This window comes from Salmo salar, chromosome 02 (genome assembly GCF_965601325.2).
Source record: "Salmo salar chromosome 02, fSalSal1, whole genome shotgun sequence".
NCBI lineage: Eukaryota > Metazoa > Chordata > Actinopteri > Salmoniformes > Salmonidae > Salmo > Salmo salar.
Window position 1 is genome coordinate 53,765,349 of NC_138292.1, and position 19,116 is coordinate 53,784,464.

The 19,116-nt window shown below is 42.5% G+C and overlaps 1 protein-coding gene across 2 annotated transcripts in view; it reads left to right on the top strand.

Annotated features, from left to right (window-relative positions):
• Positions 1–19,116, top strand: part of LOC106585880 (E3 ubiquitin-protein ligase pellino homolog 1) — a 56,022-nt gene that overhangs the window by 26,645 nt on the left and 10,261 nt on the right. For both annotated transcript variants that reach the window (XM_045705836.2, XM_014172603.3), the window contains one exon: positions 9,243–9,467. In XM_045705836.2, the coding sequence (XP_045561792.1) occupies positions 9,382–9,467 (86 nt within the window). In that variant the 5' untranslated portion in view covers positions 9,243–9,381. The remainder of the gene's footprint in view (positions 1–9,242; positions 9,468–19,116) is intronic.

A 19,116-nucleotide genomic window follows, 5' to 3' on the forward strand; every position in this document is an offset into this window, starting at 1 on the left:
TAGCCTCGGCACCTACATAACGCTGAGTGACTCAGTCATTTAGCCTCGGCACATACATAACGCTGAGTGACTCAGTCATTTAGCCTCGGCACCTACATAACGCTGAGTGACTCAGTCATTTAGCCTCGGCACCTACATAACGCTGAGTGACTCAGTCATTTAGCCTCGGCACCTACATAACGCTGAGTGACTCACTCATTTATATTGGATCAATATAAATAAGTACCAACATTCTTTCTGATAGTCTTTAATAAATAAATGTTTTGGTTATCCTGACCTAGATACCATGTATATTAATAGCCAGTTATGGGCTATTAGCAGGACAATAGAATCTTGCCAACACCTCTCTGTATTTTGATACTTTGTGCAAGGCAATTGAACAGCATTAAAAACTTTGTGGATGGGGCCTCCCGAGTGGCGCAGCAGTCTAAGACACTGCTACGCAGTTCAAACTGCGTTGCTACAGATGCTGGTTCGATACCCGTGCTGGCCGCGACTGGGAGGCCTATGAGGCGACGTTGGGCTTTTGGTTTCTCTCCCTCTAAAAACAGAAATAAATAATTCTAAATAACACACTGGCTTTATTTATAAATTAGTAAGAATATCTCACCCCATGTTCAAGAATGGCCTTTTTCTCACTCACTTTAGGTTATTTGAAAACAAAATCTCCAAAATATCGTAATTTTTTAAAACAAAGCGATTATTATTAATATTAATTCATTTAGAATTATATAAAAACCTCATAGATATTTTCACAGATCCTAACGAAAAATGCCCCTTAGTTATTAATTTAGAATCCTCCAACCCTCTAAATCGAATTATTGGCGGAGAGTGATGTCATAGAATATATATTTTTCCGATATACTGTAGGCCTATCGTAGGCGACATGAGTCTCACTATTGTTGAGTAATGTGCTGTTAAAGGTGGTGTAGGTCTTATTTATTTAAAAAGCATATTGAAGTTAGAAGCAGTAGGATTTGAAGCAATAGCCTACCCGCTGTGGTCAACTATTTCAGCACCGTTTCGCACTGCTCTCATGGGGACTGGTCTTGATAAATCAATGAGATTTTTATTTTCACTGAATCTCCGTTTGGGTATTGGTTAGACTACAATTAGGGTGTGGAAATGTTATGCTCTTAGTACTGTAGCCTACTCCTGACTGTCACGTTATACAGCTCCATATTTTCCTAATGGAAAGCCTGAAGGTTTCGTTTTTCTTGGAATAGAAACACTATAATATTAATCAAATTAATTAAGCAACATTTCTTAAAATCAATCCCATATACTATGTTCTTACAATTTTTTTATTTTTATTCTCTACTACAGCCAATATTGAAGGTTATCAAATGCTTCTCAAAGATGCCCTCTGGTGGTCAAACTAGCACTAACTAGCATTAATAGTAACAATGGCTGACAATTTACCCTTTCACACGTACCATCACAAGGGTGTGATCGTTCTACAGTGGTCCCTGAAGCGTACGATCCCACCCTTGTGATTAGAACGCTTATTTAGAACGGCCAGTTTCGAATGACGCAACAGTCAGCATTTGAGCTGGCCACACTTTTTTCAGAAACTATTTACACAAACACAGTCCTCTCAAAGTTATGTCCAGAATGTGAGCAGTTTAATTTTGGATGCAATGTTCAGATATTCACAGAAGTATCTATAGCATAACACAATCATCCAAACCGGAAAAATGTAGGCTACATTTGTCCTAGCGCTAACTGAGGAGAGATTGACGCAAAACAAGCGGTCATATTTTCTAACTCTCAGCTGACATAAACAACAATATTAGTTAGCTAATAGCAATTACTATTTATATTTAATCACATCATGGGTGAGCTCACCATTGATCGAAATAATTAAGTAAAACACTTTCTAGAAATCGAAAGTAATCCGACGATGATTAGTTTCAGCTCACAGCCATACTTTTTTTCCTCACAGAAACCAAAGATAATAAGAGAAGACAAGATGAGTTTGGTCTGTTTATAGTATGCATGTTGAAGGGGTGTGTCTTCTACCATCATTCACATCCCACCATTCACTTCCTGAAGTTCTCAAAAAACGAGTGAACCCTTACTCACCTCATTTTGTTATAGCATTTTTGGTCCGACAGACGATTACGTGAAACGCAGAATGCACTGTATGTCAACAAACATGGCTCCAGTCATAGCTGGAATTAGCTTAGCTCATCATAATCAGTACAACCTTCAAAAAAGTATTTTACACACATACTATGTGCCCATTACAATCTATGCAAGAATCGGAATGCATGATTTATGACCGGTACTTGAAAAACATGTGAATAGAACAGTAAATATATCAATAATTACCACACAAAATATTTTCTGATAGTGATTTATTGATACAAATGGCGTGTGCAGGCAGTCAATTACGTAACCCACTCTCACTCCCACTCTGAGCCATTCAGTGTTGTTGTTTATGTATGTAGCTAGTGAGCTAAGCTGTAGCATTGGCAATGTCTTTCAACAGGAGACAACTCACAAATGCGAAAATTCTGGATATTGTTTAAAATTCTGACAATGATCATGAAAGTCAGGAATCAGATTCTGACAGTGACAGTGAGGAGCTGTCCCCCAGCCATTGAGAACCCTGATTCTGAGGACCCCTTGTCCACTGACAAAGTCCCAGTTCCCTTTGAAGATGCTGGTGGTGATGGAGGCAGACCGACAGTGGATGAAGTACAGGAGTTCTGTGGTAGCTGGAAGGCTGCCAGCCATTTCACCCCTTCTGGCCCTGCTGTTTGCTTTGATGAGTCCCAGTCTGGAGTGCAACGCCCCTTGCCATTTCCATCTGAGGCAGAGTGCTTCAAGTTGTTTCTGACAGAGGAGCTGGTGGGAGACATAGCAGAGACCAATCACAATGCCTTGGAGCTACAGGAGAAGAGAGAGCCAGGAGTGGGGGGGACAATCACAATTAGTGAAATGTAAACCTTCCTGGTGACAGTCCTAACCATGGGGATAGCAAAGAAGAACTCCCTAAGAGAATACTGAAACACAGATCCTATGTTTGCAACTCCCTTCTTTGTCACCCTCTTTTCCCAAGACTGCTTCCTAGTTCTGCTTCGATGACTGAATTTCATCAACAATGCTACTGCCATCCTAAATGATCCGTTATACAAAATAAGAAATGTCAACAGCTGGCAGTAAAGTGGCATGACAAACGAGACATCCATGTCCTCTCCACTGTCCATACAGCAACCATGTCGGCTACAGGGAATGTGGACCACCTGACGGGAGAGAGAAAAATCAAACCAGACTGTGAGCTTGACTATAACCTCAAAATGGGGCAGTGGATAAGGTGGACATGATAAACAGCTTTGTGGAATGCACTCAGAAAACGACCAAGTGGTATAAGAAGATATTTTTCAATATTTCCAGGGTAGCTTCAAAATACAACAAGCCAATACTTCTCTGACGCAATTAGCATTGTTTTACAGAGCTAATAGAAGAATGTAACTAGCTACATAAGCACGATTGAATATAACACCATAAAGGTTATGACATGAGTAACGTCCGCGGTTATAAGGAATATACACAAATATATTATGCTCCATACACAAGATGAGCTACAGTAGAAACGGTATAACACAACATACAGAAACTATTAGAACGTAATAAGGTACTTACTTTGCTAGAAATGCAGTGTGGATTTGAACCTGGGTGTCTGTAGTGATGCCTCTAGCACTGAGACGCTGTGCCTTAGACAGCTGCGCTACTTGGGAGTCATAAGGCCAGGGTAGCTTCAAAATACAACACATGCTAATACTTCTCTGACGCAATTTGCATTGTTTTCCAGAGCTGATAGAAGAATGTAGCTAGCTACCTAAGCATTGAGTATAATACCATAAAGGTTATGAAATGAGTAACGTTACCTCGCGTGTCCGCGGTTATAAGGAATAAACACTAAAATATTATGCTACAGTAGAAATGACATAACAGACATGTAGAAACTATTATAACGTAATAAGGCACTTACTTTGATAGAAACGCACACATCTCGAAAGTTATTATTGGTAACGAAAACAACTATGACTGCGATGCAGGCAACAGATGGAAAATGTGAACACGTATGTGCAGGACGGGAGATGAGCAAATGTCTGCAGACTTGAACTGCACAAACAATTGGGAAGTGTTTGGGGAATTTTGTCTGGGTCAGAAATGTCAAAAAAAGTAATTGGACCGCAAAAGTAAAAATGACTTATTTTATGTGAATGAATGAGGCGGAACACACCTCAATTCAAACTGTTCTTAGAAAATAAAAAACTTGTTAGAAAATTATTTGAAATTGATAAGTTGAAAACAGCCTATAAATAATAACAGGCTGCATGCCTTGGTTTGAGGGCAGTGCGGATTAAATGTACTGTTGCGTAACAATCACATTCTGGAATGGAGAGAACGTTCTAACATCACGTGCATAAAAAAACTCACGCTGGGGCGACCGTTAGAGATATTTGGAACTCAAGCATGAAAGCGTTATCTGACTTGCCTAGTTAAATGAAGGTTAAAGAAATATATATACTCAGCAAAAAAAGAAATGTCCTCACTGTCAACTGTGTTTATTTTCAGCAAACTTAACATGTATAAATATTTGTAGGAACGTAACAAGATTTAACAACTGAGACATAAACTGAACAAGTTCCACAGACATGTGACTAACAGAAATGGAATAATGTGTCCCTGAACAATGGGGAGGGTCAAAATAAAAAAAAAGTAACAGTCAGTATCTGGTGTGGCCACCAGCTGCATTAAGTACTGCAGTGCGTCTCCTCATGGACTGCACCAGATTTGCCAGTTCTTGCTGTGAGATGGTACCCCACCTGCAAGTTCCCGGACATTTCTGGGGGGAATGGCCCTAGCCCTCACCCTCCGATCCAACAGGTCCTAGACGTGCTCAATGGGATTGAGATCCGGGCTCTTCGCTGGCCATGGCAGAACACTGACATTCCTGTCTTGCAGGAAATCACACACAGAACGAGCAGTATGGCTGGTGGCATTGTCATGCTGGAGGGTCATGTCAGGATGAGCCTGCAGGAAGGGTACCACATGAGGGAGGAGGATGTCTTCCCTGTAACGCACAGCGTTGAGATTGCCTGCAATGACAACAAGCTCAGTTCGATGATGCTGTGACACACCGGCCCAGACCATGACGGACCCTCCACCTCCAAATCGATCCCGCTCCAGAGTACAGGCCTCAGTGTAACGCTCATTCCTTCAACGATAAACGTGAATCCGACCATCACCCTTGGTGACAAAACCGCGACTCGTCAGTGAAGAGCACTTTTTGCCAGTCCTGTCAGTTCCAGCGACGGTGGGTTTGTGCCCATAGGCAACGTTGTTTCCGGTGATGTCTGGTGAGGACCTGCCTTACAACAGGCCTACAAGCCCTCAGTCCAGCCTCTCTCAGCCTATTGCGGACAGTCTGAGCACTAATGGAGGGATTGTGAGTTCCTGGTGTAACTCGGGCAGCTGTTGTTGCCTTCCTGTACCTGTCCCGCAGGTGTGATGTTCGGATGTACCGATCCTGTGCAGGTGTTGTTACACGTGGTCTGCCACTGCGAGGACGATCAGCTGTCCGTCCTGTTTCCCTGTAGCGCTGTCTTAGGCGTCTCACAGTACGGACATTGCAATTTATTGCCCTGCCACATCTGCAGTCCTCATGCCTCCTTGCAGCATGTCTAAGGCACGTTCACGCAGATGAGCAGGGACCCTGGGAATCTTTCTTTTGGTATTTTTCAGAGTCAGTAGAAAGGCCTCTTTAGTGTCCTAAGTTTTCATAACTGTGACCTTAATTTCCTACCGTCTGTAAGCTGTTTGTATCCTAACGAGAGTTCCACAGGTGCATGTTCAATACTTGTTTATGGTTCATTGAACAAGCATGGGAAACAGTGTTTAAACCCTTTACAATGAAGATCTGTGAAGTTATTTGGATTTTAGCGAATTATCTTTGCAAGACAGGGTCCTGAAAAAGGGACGTTTCCTTTTTTGCTGAGTTTATATCTCTATTTCCCAAACACAATTCAACACAATCACAGTCACTTTTTGGTCTTTTAACACTTTTTGCTTTTTTAAACACTTTTTTTAACATAGGCCAGGCCCTATTGTTACCTCATTTCTCAGCGATAATGCATTGCATTATGCCCGAGAAGAAAACACTTCAATTTGCTCAACTTTCCATTGGCTCAACCATTGACTCAGCTTACCCCGTGGCCATTGGCTCAAACATTTTGACTATATTAGGCCCCACAGCTACAGGGATGCTCTTTCATGCTAGGTTCAGGACCTCATATTGAAGCTTATAGAGACCCCAACAGATGCATAGAACAATCTTAAAAGTATCTACTTTGGTTTAGATACAAGCATCATGAAACCTCTAACACAAATTAATTTGACTTGGTGAAAATCCGTTTTTTGGACCTAACTTGCTTACCACTTTTTCCATGTAATTTCTTTCTTCACAGACCATGAAATGATGAGCTCTTCCTAAATATTTGGTCAAATTATTAATTTTGTGTATGGTTTCCTAGAAACAAGTGTGGCTCAACTTACCTCTTTAGCTTACCGTAATTTCCGGACTATTAAGCGCACCTGAATATAAGCCGCACCCACTGAATTAAAAAATATATATTATTTTGAACATAAATAAGCCGCACATGTCTATAAGCCGCAGGTGCCTACCGGTACATTGAAACGAATTAACTTTACACAGGCTTTAATGAAACAACAAAAATAAATAGGCTTTAACGAAACACGGCTTGTAATAAAAAATTAGCAGTAAGCTTTAGTTATCTTTTTGCACTGAGTCACTTCCTCACGCTGCTGTTTCCAACGTCTTATCTACGACTCATTAAGACCAAGCTCCCGTGCAGCAGCTCTATTTCCTTTTCCAACAGCCAGATCAATCGCCTTCAACTTGAAAGCTGCATCATATGCATTTCTCCATGTCTTTGCCATGATGAGGGTGACAAAATGACTACCGTAATCAGAATGATGGGAAGTTTGAGAGCGCTCGATTTAATCTAAACCGTAAACAAAAGTTGTTTGACCTTAACCCGTTTGGCAATTTCATTGGTCTAATGAAAGCTTCATGCCGCCAAAAAACTGAGCACGTCACAGAATGTGTTTGTTTGGAGAAAAAAAATGTGAAACCGGGAAAAATCCATATATTAGCCACGTCATTGTTTAAGCCGCGATGTTCAAAGCGTGGGAAAAAAGTTGCGGCTTATAGTCCGGAATTTACGGTAATTTATGCCACTCTCCCCTAATATTGGGCAAATTAATGAATTTTCAAATAAGTTCAATACATTTTAGAATATTGTTGAATTCCGTTTTAATGTCTGGATTCTGTGACTCCGTATGTGTTTTCCGCAACGCGGATTCTATTGGGCCCTACTGTCCTAAAAACTCCTCTAATTCCTTTCTCATCTCTCTCACTCAGTAGCATTATCAACCACACAGCGCTACTAAGTGTATCTCTCCCCTCTATCATAGACAGTTCCAATCATGCATCGAAATACTTGTCAAATCAGACAAACACACCAAATGTGTTTTTTGTGCGCTAAGCCAGCCCCAGGCTCTATTGTAGTAATGAGTACTAGTGTGTTTAAGCTGTGGAGTGATTATGTGTGTTTGTGTGGGTATCTGTCCCTGTGGTGCACCACTATTGAGAGCTGAGTGGACTTGGGGGCTGTGGGAGTGTATTTACATTTTACATTTTAGTCATTTAGCAGACGCTCTTATCCAGAGCGACTTACAGTAGTGAATGCATACATTTCTTTATTCGTACTGGCCCCCAGTGGGAATCGAACCCACAACCCTGGCGTTGCAAACACCATGCTGGCGTTGCAAACAGCATGCTCTACCAACTGAGCCACAGGGAAGGTCAGGTCAGCATGTGGAGTAAGGGTCAGAAGACTAGCTGGGGGACCCGTCAAGCTCAGATCAGTCCCTGGAGCTGACACTCACCCACCCTCTATCCACACACCCCTCCTCCTGTAGGGTGGAAGCACACAGCCTCATGTACAAAAGGTTACCAAAGGTTGAGATCATCAACTAACATAAGTGAGGGCAGGGACATTTCCCAGTTTACAGTCAACTCTGATAACTGATAAATGCAATGGCTTGGGACAGTTGTGACAGTTTGCACTTAACCGGAACACGCAGTTAGTTATCAGAGGCAATTAAAAATTAAGTAATTGAATTGGGACGAGGAGCTATATTGTACTTTTTGAACCGTTTATCTAAAGTGCACTTATCAGGAGTCGACTGTAGTGCAAGATGACACCATTGAATTTTCCATTTAGAATATGTGAGTTCATTTTCAGCTAGAGTTCTTGGATTTGTTGGCCGTCAGACGAACAAACAAATTGTGTGACTCCATTCTTGCTTATAAGACGCTTATAAAATAAGCTCAGGCTATGCCATGCACACAGCATAAAGAGAGCCAGCCAAGGTCAACATTGATAACTATGGCCCGCGGTAGTCGACGGAAAATGGAAGGGTGTGACATGTGTCTGGTCTAATTAGCTTTGTTTGCGCCCCACTAAGTCCCCTGTCGTTGCGATGCTAAGAGCCTGCTCTCTGAACTCTCCCTGCAGTAGCAGCAAAGCTGAAGATTAGTGCCGAGCCTGTCTAGCTGTGGAGAGTTGAGCTTTTTACTCTTCGCCTGACGGATTTGTGTGACCGGTCACTTTAGCGTCCTGCTGCACTATGTAACCGAAGCTAACATGCGTTCTACAGTATTACTATTATTGTATTAGTCTTGTTTCTTCAGTTGCAAGTCTTAAGAAAGTTACAGTGTATGACTGGCAAGCAAAGCCAGGATAGCAGCTTTCGCGCTCGATAGGCACCACAGGTCACAGAGTGAGTAATCAATGTGGTTTGTCATGTGCTCTTTGGAGACCCATCAATCTTGGTTGTTGTGTCTGTTTGTTTGTTTAGTCTATCTCTCTCTCTTACTGACTATTATCCACCTATGGTACCTGTAGCACGCTGTTCGATAATCTCAACGTGAGTGTGAGTAATCGATGTGTTGTATCATGTGCTTTGGAGACACAGCAATCTCAGTTGTTGTGTCTGTTGTTTTTTAAGTCTCGCTTACAGTCTCTTATTGACTAATATAACGGTTCTAGACGCACCTGTTAGGTCTGTTGTGTCTGCTCTGCATGGCTGTTTGACCCTGACAAAAGTTCTCCTCTGCTGTTTTTCTGTTTTGTCTGCAGGTTGAGTGTGGTGTTGTGAGCGACAGGATGACCAGTCTCTGAGGAAAAAGGAGCAGACTCTGAGGAAAAAGGAGACAGAGGAGTGAGTGTTCACCGTGGGAGAGCTCTTCATCACTCTACCCCCCTGACAGCTGCACCAATGTTCTCCCCCGACCAGGAAAACATCTCCACCACCCCAGCCTCCACCAAAGTGCCAGTCAAATACGGAGAGCTCATTGTTCTGGGGTAAGAGGGGGTTTAATTGCATTTTGTTGCTTATGTACAGTACATAGGCCAGGGTTATCCCAATCTGATATTAGTGAGGGTGTGGGCGGGCAAGAGCAAGTGTTGGTTCAGGAATGTATTTATACTTTTAAATTGGGGTGGGGGGGGGGGGTGGGGGGGGGGATTATTTAAGATACTCTTTGAATAGGTAGGATTTCAGGTGCTTTCGGAAGATGTGCAGGGACTCTGCTGTCCTAGCTTCAGGGGGATGCTAGTTCCACCATTGGGGTGCCAGGACAGAATAGAGCCTGGACTGGGCCAAGAGACCAAAGGTGGCAGAACGGAGTGCTCGGTTGGGGTGTAGCATAGCCTGAAGGTAGGGAGGGGCAGTTCCTCTTGCTGCTCCGTAGGCAAGTACCATGGTGAGGAGGGGGATTATTTAAGATACTCTTTGAATAGGTAGGATTTCAGGTGCGTTCGGAAGATGTGCAGGGACTCTGCTGTCCTAGCTTCAGGGGGATGCTAGTTCCACCATTGGGGTGCCAGGACAGAATAGAGCCTGGACTGGGCCAAGAGACCAAAGGTGGCAGAACGGAGTGCTCGGTTGGGGTGTAGCATAGCCTGAAGGTAGGGAGGGGCAGTTCCTCTTGCTGCTCTTGCTGCTCCGTAGGCAAGTACCATGGTTTTATATCGCAAGCACAGTGAAGTACTAATACCTACAAAACTATGCAAAACAATACGCACATTCCAAAAGTAAAAAATTAAGAAATATCAGAACGAGCAACGTCTGAGTCCGGAATATAAATATATCAGTGGAGGCTGGTGGGAGGAGCTATAGGAGGACGGGGTCATTGTAATGCCTTTAATGGAATGAATGGAACGGAGTGAAACGTGGTTTCCATATGTGTGATGTGTTTGATACCATTCCATTGATTCCATCCCAGCCATTACAATGAGCCCGTACTCCTATATCTCCGCCGACCAGCCTATATATATATATATATACACAGTGCATTCGGAAAGTATTCAGACCCCTTCCCTTTTTCACATTTTGTTACATTACAGGCTTATTATAAAATAGATTAAATATAATTTTTTTCTCATCAATCGACACACATAAATACCTTATTTACATAAGTATTCAGACCCTTTGCTATTAGAGCTCAGGTGCATCCAGTTTCCATTGATCATCCCTGAAATGTTTCTACAACTTGATTGGAGTCCACCTGTGGTAAATTCAGTTGTTTGGAAATGATTCAGAAAGGCTGTCTACTTAAGGTCCCACAGTTGACAGTGCATGTCAGCGCAAAAACCAAGCCATGAGGTCGAAGGAATTGTCTGTAGAACTCCGAGACAGGATTGTGTCGAGGCACAGATCTGGGGAAGGGTAACAAAAAACGTCTGCAGCATTGATGGTACCCAAGAACACAGTGGCCTCCGTCATAAATGGAAGAAGTTTGGAACCACCGAGACTCTTCCTAGAGCTGGCTGCCCGGCCAAACTGAGCAATCGGGGGAGAAGGGCCTTGGTCAGGGAGGTGACCAAGAACCCGATGGTCACTCTGACAGAGCTCCAGAGTTCCTCTGTGGCGATGAGAGAATTGTCCAGAGAGACAACCATCTCTGCAGCACTGCACCAATCAGGCCTTTATGGTAGTGGGCCGACGGAAGCCACTCCTCAGTAAAAGGCACTTGGCAGCCCGTTTGGAGTTCGCCAAAAGGCACCTAAAGGACTCTCAGACCATGAGAAGCAAGATTCTCTGGTCTGATGAAACCACAATTGAACTCTTTGGCCTGAATGCCAAGCGTCACGTCTGTAGGAAACCTGGCACTATCCCTACGGTGAAGCATGGTGGTGGCAGCATCATGCTGTGGGGATGTTTTTCAGTGTAGATAGTGTTAAACAAATCAGAATAGATTTTAGATTCCCTTTGCCTTGATGACAACTTTGTACACTCTTGGCCTTCTCTCAACCACCTTCATGAGGAATACTTTTCCAACAGTCTTGAAAGAGTTCCCACATATGTGACTAGTTTCAGGAAACTTGGTGTATGTCGCAAGTCACGACTTCACAGGAGACCTATTTGAACGTTTATTTATATTTTTTATCAAAATGAATTTTTTGGCAAAAATGCCTTCTGGACATTTGATCTTTCATGTGCCTTAATAACAAACTTGTATGCCATCTATAAATACGAGCCTAGTTGGTTTAGCAGAAAGTCAGGAACCTTCCCACTAGCCATGATTGGCTGAGATAATGAATGGGCTGTACATGCCGAGAGATGAGTTTCGGATTGGTCTGCCGTGTAGAATCTTCTGTCTATAAAATGAGCTGCTCGTTATGTGTAGATAATCCTTTCTACTGCAGTTTTTTTTCGAAAGATATAACATTAGCCATGGAGAACTGCAAATGTGTTGCTAATGCTCTCAATAACATTGCCGCCTTGAATTTATCAGGCGCTATCGACAAAGGCAGTGGGAAAAAGTTGTGATGGACTACTTTCAGGAGGGCGATAGTACCATGCTGACTCTCTCTGACTCTGAAAATGAATCAGACGTTGAGGATATCCCTGATTTAGGTAAAAACATTTTCATTGAAATAGACATTGTAGAGTCTTCTGATGACAGTGATGGGGAAGAAACGGCGATCAACATTGTTGTTGTCACGGAAGAAGTTGACCGAGTTTTGAAATCAGTGGAATGTCTGGTAGAAGCAGAGTATGATAAGGAGATGAATACAATTCTGTCGTTTGATTGCAAATGCAGAGGGAGTCGAAAAGAGAAGACAGGTGGATGTTGTATAAAACACCTGCCTCCGGATGACATCTTCAAACTAAGGGCAACCATGGCATCCGTGACAGAGAGGGAGAAAGATCTGATGATTCTTATGGCATTGCACATGGTCAGTGTGAACCAGAGTGACTTGACACAACGGGCCAAGCAAGCTGTACAAACAAAACGGAAACGACACAGGACGTCTTATTTAATGAAAGGGGTTGCAGTCTGGCGTGAAGCGTTCATCCATGCATACAGGTAAGATTCCAGCTACAGTTTCAGATATTATACGTTTTGAATTTTGTCAGAAAGTTGTTTTCATTGCAATTCAAAGCTTACTGTTAGCTAGTGTATGATCTGTGTAGTAATATTATCTCAGAAAGCCATTTGCATTGCTAATTATAGCCTAATGTTAGCTAGCTAACATTGAACCTATTTGGTTGACTTGTGCTAGCTATGATAATCCGTTTGTATTGTTAGTACTCTATGCATTGGGATTATGGTTCATTGTTTAGCTAGCTACATGTCTAAACAAAAGACCCCAAGTTAAAGCGTACTGTTAGCTAGCTAGCTAGCTGATGTTAGATGGCTGGCTCGCTAGCTAACATTACGTGTATGATCTGTGTAGTAATATTATCTCAGCAAGCCATTTGCATTGCTAGTTATAGCCTAATGTTAGCTAGCTAACTAGCTAACATTGAACCTATTTGGTTACCTTTAGTTAGCTATGACAATCGGTTTGTATTGCTAGTACTCTATGGATTGGGATTATGGTTAATTGTTTAGCTAGCTAGCTAAGTATCCACTTCGCCAGATGATTACATGATCCATCAAGTTAGCCAGGTTTGTCTGATGGTGATTACGGCTACCTACTGTATAATAATGCTAACATATTTGAGTCTGGAATTTGTCTTTCAGCATCAGTAGAACACGTCTGACTCTCCTCCACCAGTCATACAAGGAGAATGCCTCCCATCAAAAAGAGAGCTGGCCCAAGCAAGAACAGCTTACACCTGAATCATGAGGACTTGCAGCGAGATGTGAACGTCATCAACAACTACGCAGAGGATAATGCAATAGCATTACCAGGACTCCACCCAGTACACAAATACTTTGGTGGAAAGCTGCTGCCATCTCAAGAACAGAGTGAACACTTTGTCTGAGATTGCTGGTGTTGTGAAGGACAGTACTGTGACAGTGGTCAACATCCCACAGCTGGTTGGACTGGAGGATGGTATGGTGCTGGTGGAAAGCTATGGCTGGCAACAACACCTGGCTCTGTACTTCAGGCCGCTGCCACAGATCAAGCAGTACCAGCACTTCAGATGAATATCATTTTCATTGCATTGTATGAGGTTATTCTTCTTATCTAAACTTGGGAGGTGAATTGATGTTATGCAAGGTTGTAATGTCTTCCCATTTTTTTTGTTGTTATTTCCTGTTTTACATCTTCGATGCTCTGAAGCCTGGTGTTGTTGTCGGCAAGGAGCGTTTGGACTCAGTCGGGACCAGGTTTCAGCTGCTGCACAACACTGACATCCTCCCTCCCATAGATGGTCTGCCTGTACAAGCACCACCTGGACTGGACACAGCTAGACCAACTCATCTTTCTGAGAAGATCAGGGAGTTTTGTGACCAAGGGGCTATGTACATCACATGCCCTGCACCAAAGGCAAGGGCAGGACAGCAACGGCTGTCCGAATATAGATTCCTTTGTTCATTCATGGTTCGGACGGACCAGTTCATCACTGGGTGAGAGTTCCCAGTCATCAGCGCTATCTGCAGTGCCTCTATAGACATTCGCATCACTTTGTCCTATAACACACACGCCATATGTTGCTGCTACTATTTATTTTTTTATCCTGCTGCTCAGCCACTTTACCCCTCACTGTATGCATATAACTACCTCATCTATCACCAGTATCACTGATATTGTTATTAATATTGTTCTTGTATATACTGTATATTATTTTGTTCCTTCTCTACTGGCATTGACACTTGTTATTTTTTCTTTATATTGACACTATCTATTTTTGCAAGTAACCATTTGGCTGTACTGTTTACACCTTCTGTAGATACCCATCCACTTAGCAAGATGTGGCTGGGGGTTATAGCATTTCTTTCACAAGACCCATCAATTTAGACAAGTGTGTCTGGGTAAGCGTCAACTAATATTGATAAAATATTTTTATCTGGACACGTTCTGTTTACCTGGAATACTACTTCTACCACTTTTAGTCTTAATCTTTATCACACAACATGACCTTTAGCACATGACTGTCACAAACCTCTTCGTCAGAAGATATGTTGAAATCGCTGTCGGACAAAGTGGACCAATATGCAGCAGATTGCATGCTCATCATCATTTATTTTAAATGTGACCACGAGGAAAAAACAACAAACAACACTCACGACAGTACCAGTGTCGCAGGCTAAACAAAAGCAGTGCTAACATACAACTACCCACAAGTGACAAACAAAACACACACCTACTTATAGGACTCCCAATCAGAGGCAACTAGAAACACCTGCCTCCAATTGAGAGTCCAGCAACCAAATCTGCACATAGAAAACTTAACCTAGAACCTACTCATACTAAAACATACACCACAAAACCCCGGAACACCTAAATAACACACCCCTCTAAGCTATACACAAAAAAAAAACACCATACAAAACAAACATACCTCTGCCACGCCCTGACCAAATAATACAAATAATCCTCTATACTGGTCAGGACGTGACAATGACCTCACATGTGAATCCTTAAAGAGATGGGTGGGGCTAAGGCTTAAGAGGATGTGAACAATGCTGAATGGGTGTAGACAAAAGAGCTGTCCAGTAGGTGAACCAAAAATATTCTAGGGCCATTTTCTTAAAAAGTGGAGTTACAAGTTTATCAATTTTCAAAGCAGAATGACTTTCCCATTGTTCCTCAAATGCAGTGTATGATATACCATTTTCTAGCTCTGAGTCTCTACTTTTATCAAATGTAAAAATACAATTTGCTACAGAAGATAGAATCAAGGCTGAATCATATGCTGAGCACATGTTGGCTGCTTTTCTATCACTCTGTGGTTCAACTCATCCCAAACCAACTCAATTGGTTTGAGGTTGGGTGATTGTAGACGCCAGGTCATCTGATGCAGCACTCCATCACTCTCCTTGGTCAAATAGCCCTTACACAGCCTGGAGGTGTGTTTTGGGTCATTGTCCTGTTGAAAACCAAATGATAGTCCCACTAAGCGCAAACCAGATGGGATGGCGTATCACTGCAGAATGCCGTGGTAGCCATGCTGGTTAAGTGTGCCTTGAGTTCTAAATAAATCACAGACAGTGTCACCAGCAAAGCACCCCAAACCATCACACCTCCTCCTCCATACTTATTGGTGGGAACCACACATGCAGAGATCATCCGTTCACCTACTCTGCGTCTCACAAAGACAGTGGTTGGAACCAAAAATCTCAAATTTGGACTCATCAGACCAAAGGACAGATTTCCACAGGTCTAATGTCCATTGCTTGTGTTTCTTGGCCCAAGCAAGTCTCTTATTATTATTGGTGTCCTTTAGTAGTGGTTTATTTTCAGCAATACGACCATGAAGGCCTGATTCACGTAGTCTCCTCTGAACAGTTGATGTTGAGATGTGTCTGTTACTTGAACTCTACGAAGCATTTATTTGGGCTGCAATCTGAGGTTCAGTTAACTCTAATGAACTTATCTCTGCAGCAGAGCTAACTCTGGGTCTTCCTTTCCTGTGGCGGTCTTCATGAGAGCCAGTTTCATCATTGATGGTTTTTGCGACTGCACTTGAAGAAACTTTCAGATTTCTTCTTCATGTCTTAAAGTAATGATGGACTGTCATTTCTCTTTGCTTATTTGAGCTGTTCTTGCCATAATATGGACTTAGTATTTTACCAAATAGGGCTATCTTCTGTATAATACCCATACCTTGTCACAACACAACTGATTGGCTCAAACTCATTAAGAAGGAAAGAAATTCCACAAATGAACTTTTAACAAGGCACACCTGTTAATTGAAATGCATTCCAGGTGACTACCTCATGAAGCTGGTTGAGAGAATGCCAAGAGTGTGCAAAGCTGTCATCAAGGCAAAGGGTGACTACTTTGAATAATCACAAATATAACATGCATTTGATTTGTTTAACACTTTTAGCTACCTCATGATTCCATATGTGTTATTTCATAGTTTTTATGTTTTCACTATTATTCTACAATGTAGAAAATTGCAAAAAACCCTTGAATGAGTAGGTGTGTTCAAACTTTTGACTGGTACTACTATATATATATATATATATATATATATATATATATATATATATATATATATATATATATATAATATATAAACAGTATGGGTAGTGTATGAATACAAAAGGTGTGTACAGCAGTAGTTATATAGGAAGCAGGTACTCTTCCTGGGGTCCACACAAAACATGAAACATTACATAATAGACAATATGAATAGACAAGAACAGCTCAAGGACAGAACTACATAAATTTAAAACATCACACATAGTCTACATTTCAGTACATACACACAAAATATCTAGGTCAAGTAGGGGAGAGGCATTGTGCCGTGATGTGTTGCCTTTTCTGTTTTTTTAAACCAGGTTTGCTGTTCATTTGAGTAATCTGATATGGAAGGGAGTTCCATGCAATCATGGCTCTATATAATACTGTACTTTTTCTTGAATATGTTCTGGATTTGGGGACTGTGAAAAGACCCCTGGTAACATGTCTGGTGGGGTAAGTGTGTGTGTCAGAGCTGTGTGTAAGTTGACTATGCAAACCATCTGGAAATGTCTTATGAAAAGAAGAAGTAATGCAGTCAGTCTCTCCTCTACTTTTAGCTAAGAGAAACTGGCATGCATAGTATTGATATTAGCCCTCTGATTATAGTGAAGAGCAAGACGTGCTGCTCTATGGGCCAGCTGTAGTTTTCTAGGTCCTTCTTTGCAGCACCTGACCATATGACTGGGCAATAATCAAGATAAGATAAAACTAGACTCTGCAGGAGTTTGGTGTCAAAAAAGCAGAGCATCTCTTTATCACTGACAGACCATGTAAACATTATTAAAGTAACCAGTGTTCAATGACTCTACGTACATAGGGCAAAGTAGTCTCTAAGGTACAGGGTAGAGTACCTGGTGGTAGCTTGCTAGTAACAGTGACTAAGGTTCAGGGCAGGGTACTGGGAGGAGGCCGGCTAGTTTAACATTCTGATGGCCTGGAGATAGAAGCTGTTTAATTAACAGTGTCTCGGTCCCAGCTTTGATGCACCTGTACTGTTTCCACCTTCTAGACGGTAGCAGGGTGAACGGGCCATGGCTTGGGTGGCTGAGATCCTTGATGATCATCTTGGCCTTCCTGTGACACCGGGTGCTGTAGACATCCTGGATGGCAGGCAATGTGCCCCCGATGATGCGTTGGGCCGACCACACCACCCTCTGGAGAGCATCAGTGCAATTGCTGTACCAGACGGTGATACAGCAATGGTGCATCTGTAGAAGTTTGTGAGGATCCTAGGGGCCAAGCCGAATCTCTTCCGCCTCCTGAGGTTGAAGAAGCGCTGTAGCGCCCTTTTCACCACACTGCCTGTGTGAAGGGACCATTTCAGGTTGTCAGTGATGTGCACGCCAAGGAATTTGAAGCTTTTGGCCTTCTTGCCTGCGGCCCTGTCGATGTGGATGGGGGCGTGCTCTCTCTGCTGTCTCCTGTAGTCCACGATTAGCTCTTTTGTTTTGTTGACATTGAGGGAGAGGTTATTCTCCTGGCACCACTCCGCCAGGGCTCTCACCTCCTTCCTGTAGGCTGTCTCGTTATTGTTGGTTATCAGGCCGACCACTGTTGTGTCGTCAGCAAACTTGATGATTTAGTTGGAGACTTGCGTAGCCACGCATGGATGAACAGAGAGTACATGAGAGGGCTGAGCACACACCACTGTGGTGTTGTTGCTTACCTTCACTGCTTGGGGTCAGCCAGTCTGGAGTTGCACAGGGCAGGGTTTAGACCCAGGGCCTTGAGCTTAGTGATGAGCTTGGAGGGCACTATGGTGTTGAAGGCTGAGCTGTTGTCGATAAACAGCATTCTCACGTCAGTATTTCTCTTGTGTGTCTCTTGATAGGGCAGTGTGCAGTACAATGGTGAATGCTTCGTCCGTGGATCTGTTGGGGCGGTATGTAAATTGTATGGGGTCTAGGTTGTCGGGTAAGGTGGAGGTGATATGGCCCTTAACTAGCCTTTCAAAGCACTTCATGATGAAAGAAGTGAGTGCTAGGGGGAAATGGTCATTTAGTTCAGTTACATTCACTTTCTTGGGTACAGGAACAATGGTGGATCTTGAAGCAGTCTGGACACGATTAAAGAAATTGGGTGTGTTACTCAGGGCTGGAATGAAAGCACCCAAGTAAATCTCCAGGACCATTACCTGGATTGAACAGCCATAGTCATGTGGTGCAATCATTTTTTTGAGGTTTGAAACAGTCCTGTTCAATACATAGCAACATGCAGTGCCTTCCCAAAGTATTCACACCCCTTATTCCACATTTTTTTGTGTTACAAAGTGGGATTAAAATGTATTTAATATGCATTTTTTGTCAACGATCTACACAAAATACTTTGTAAAGTCAAAGTGGAAGAAAAATCTAAAATGTGTCAAAAATTCATTAAAAATAAAACACTAATATATCTTGATTAGATAAGTATTCAACCGCCTGAGCCAATACATGTTAGAATCACCTTTGGCAGCGATTACAGCTGTGAGTCTTTCTGGGTAAGTCTCTAAGAGCTTTCCACACCTGGATTGTGCAATGTTTGCCCATTATTCTTTTCAAGTTCTGTTAAATTGGTTGTTGATCATTGCTAGACAACC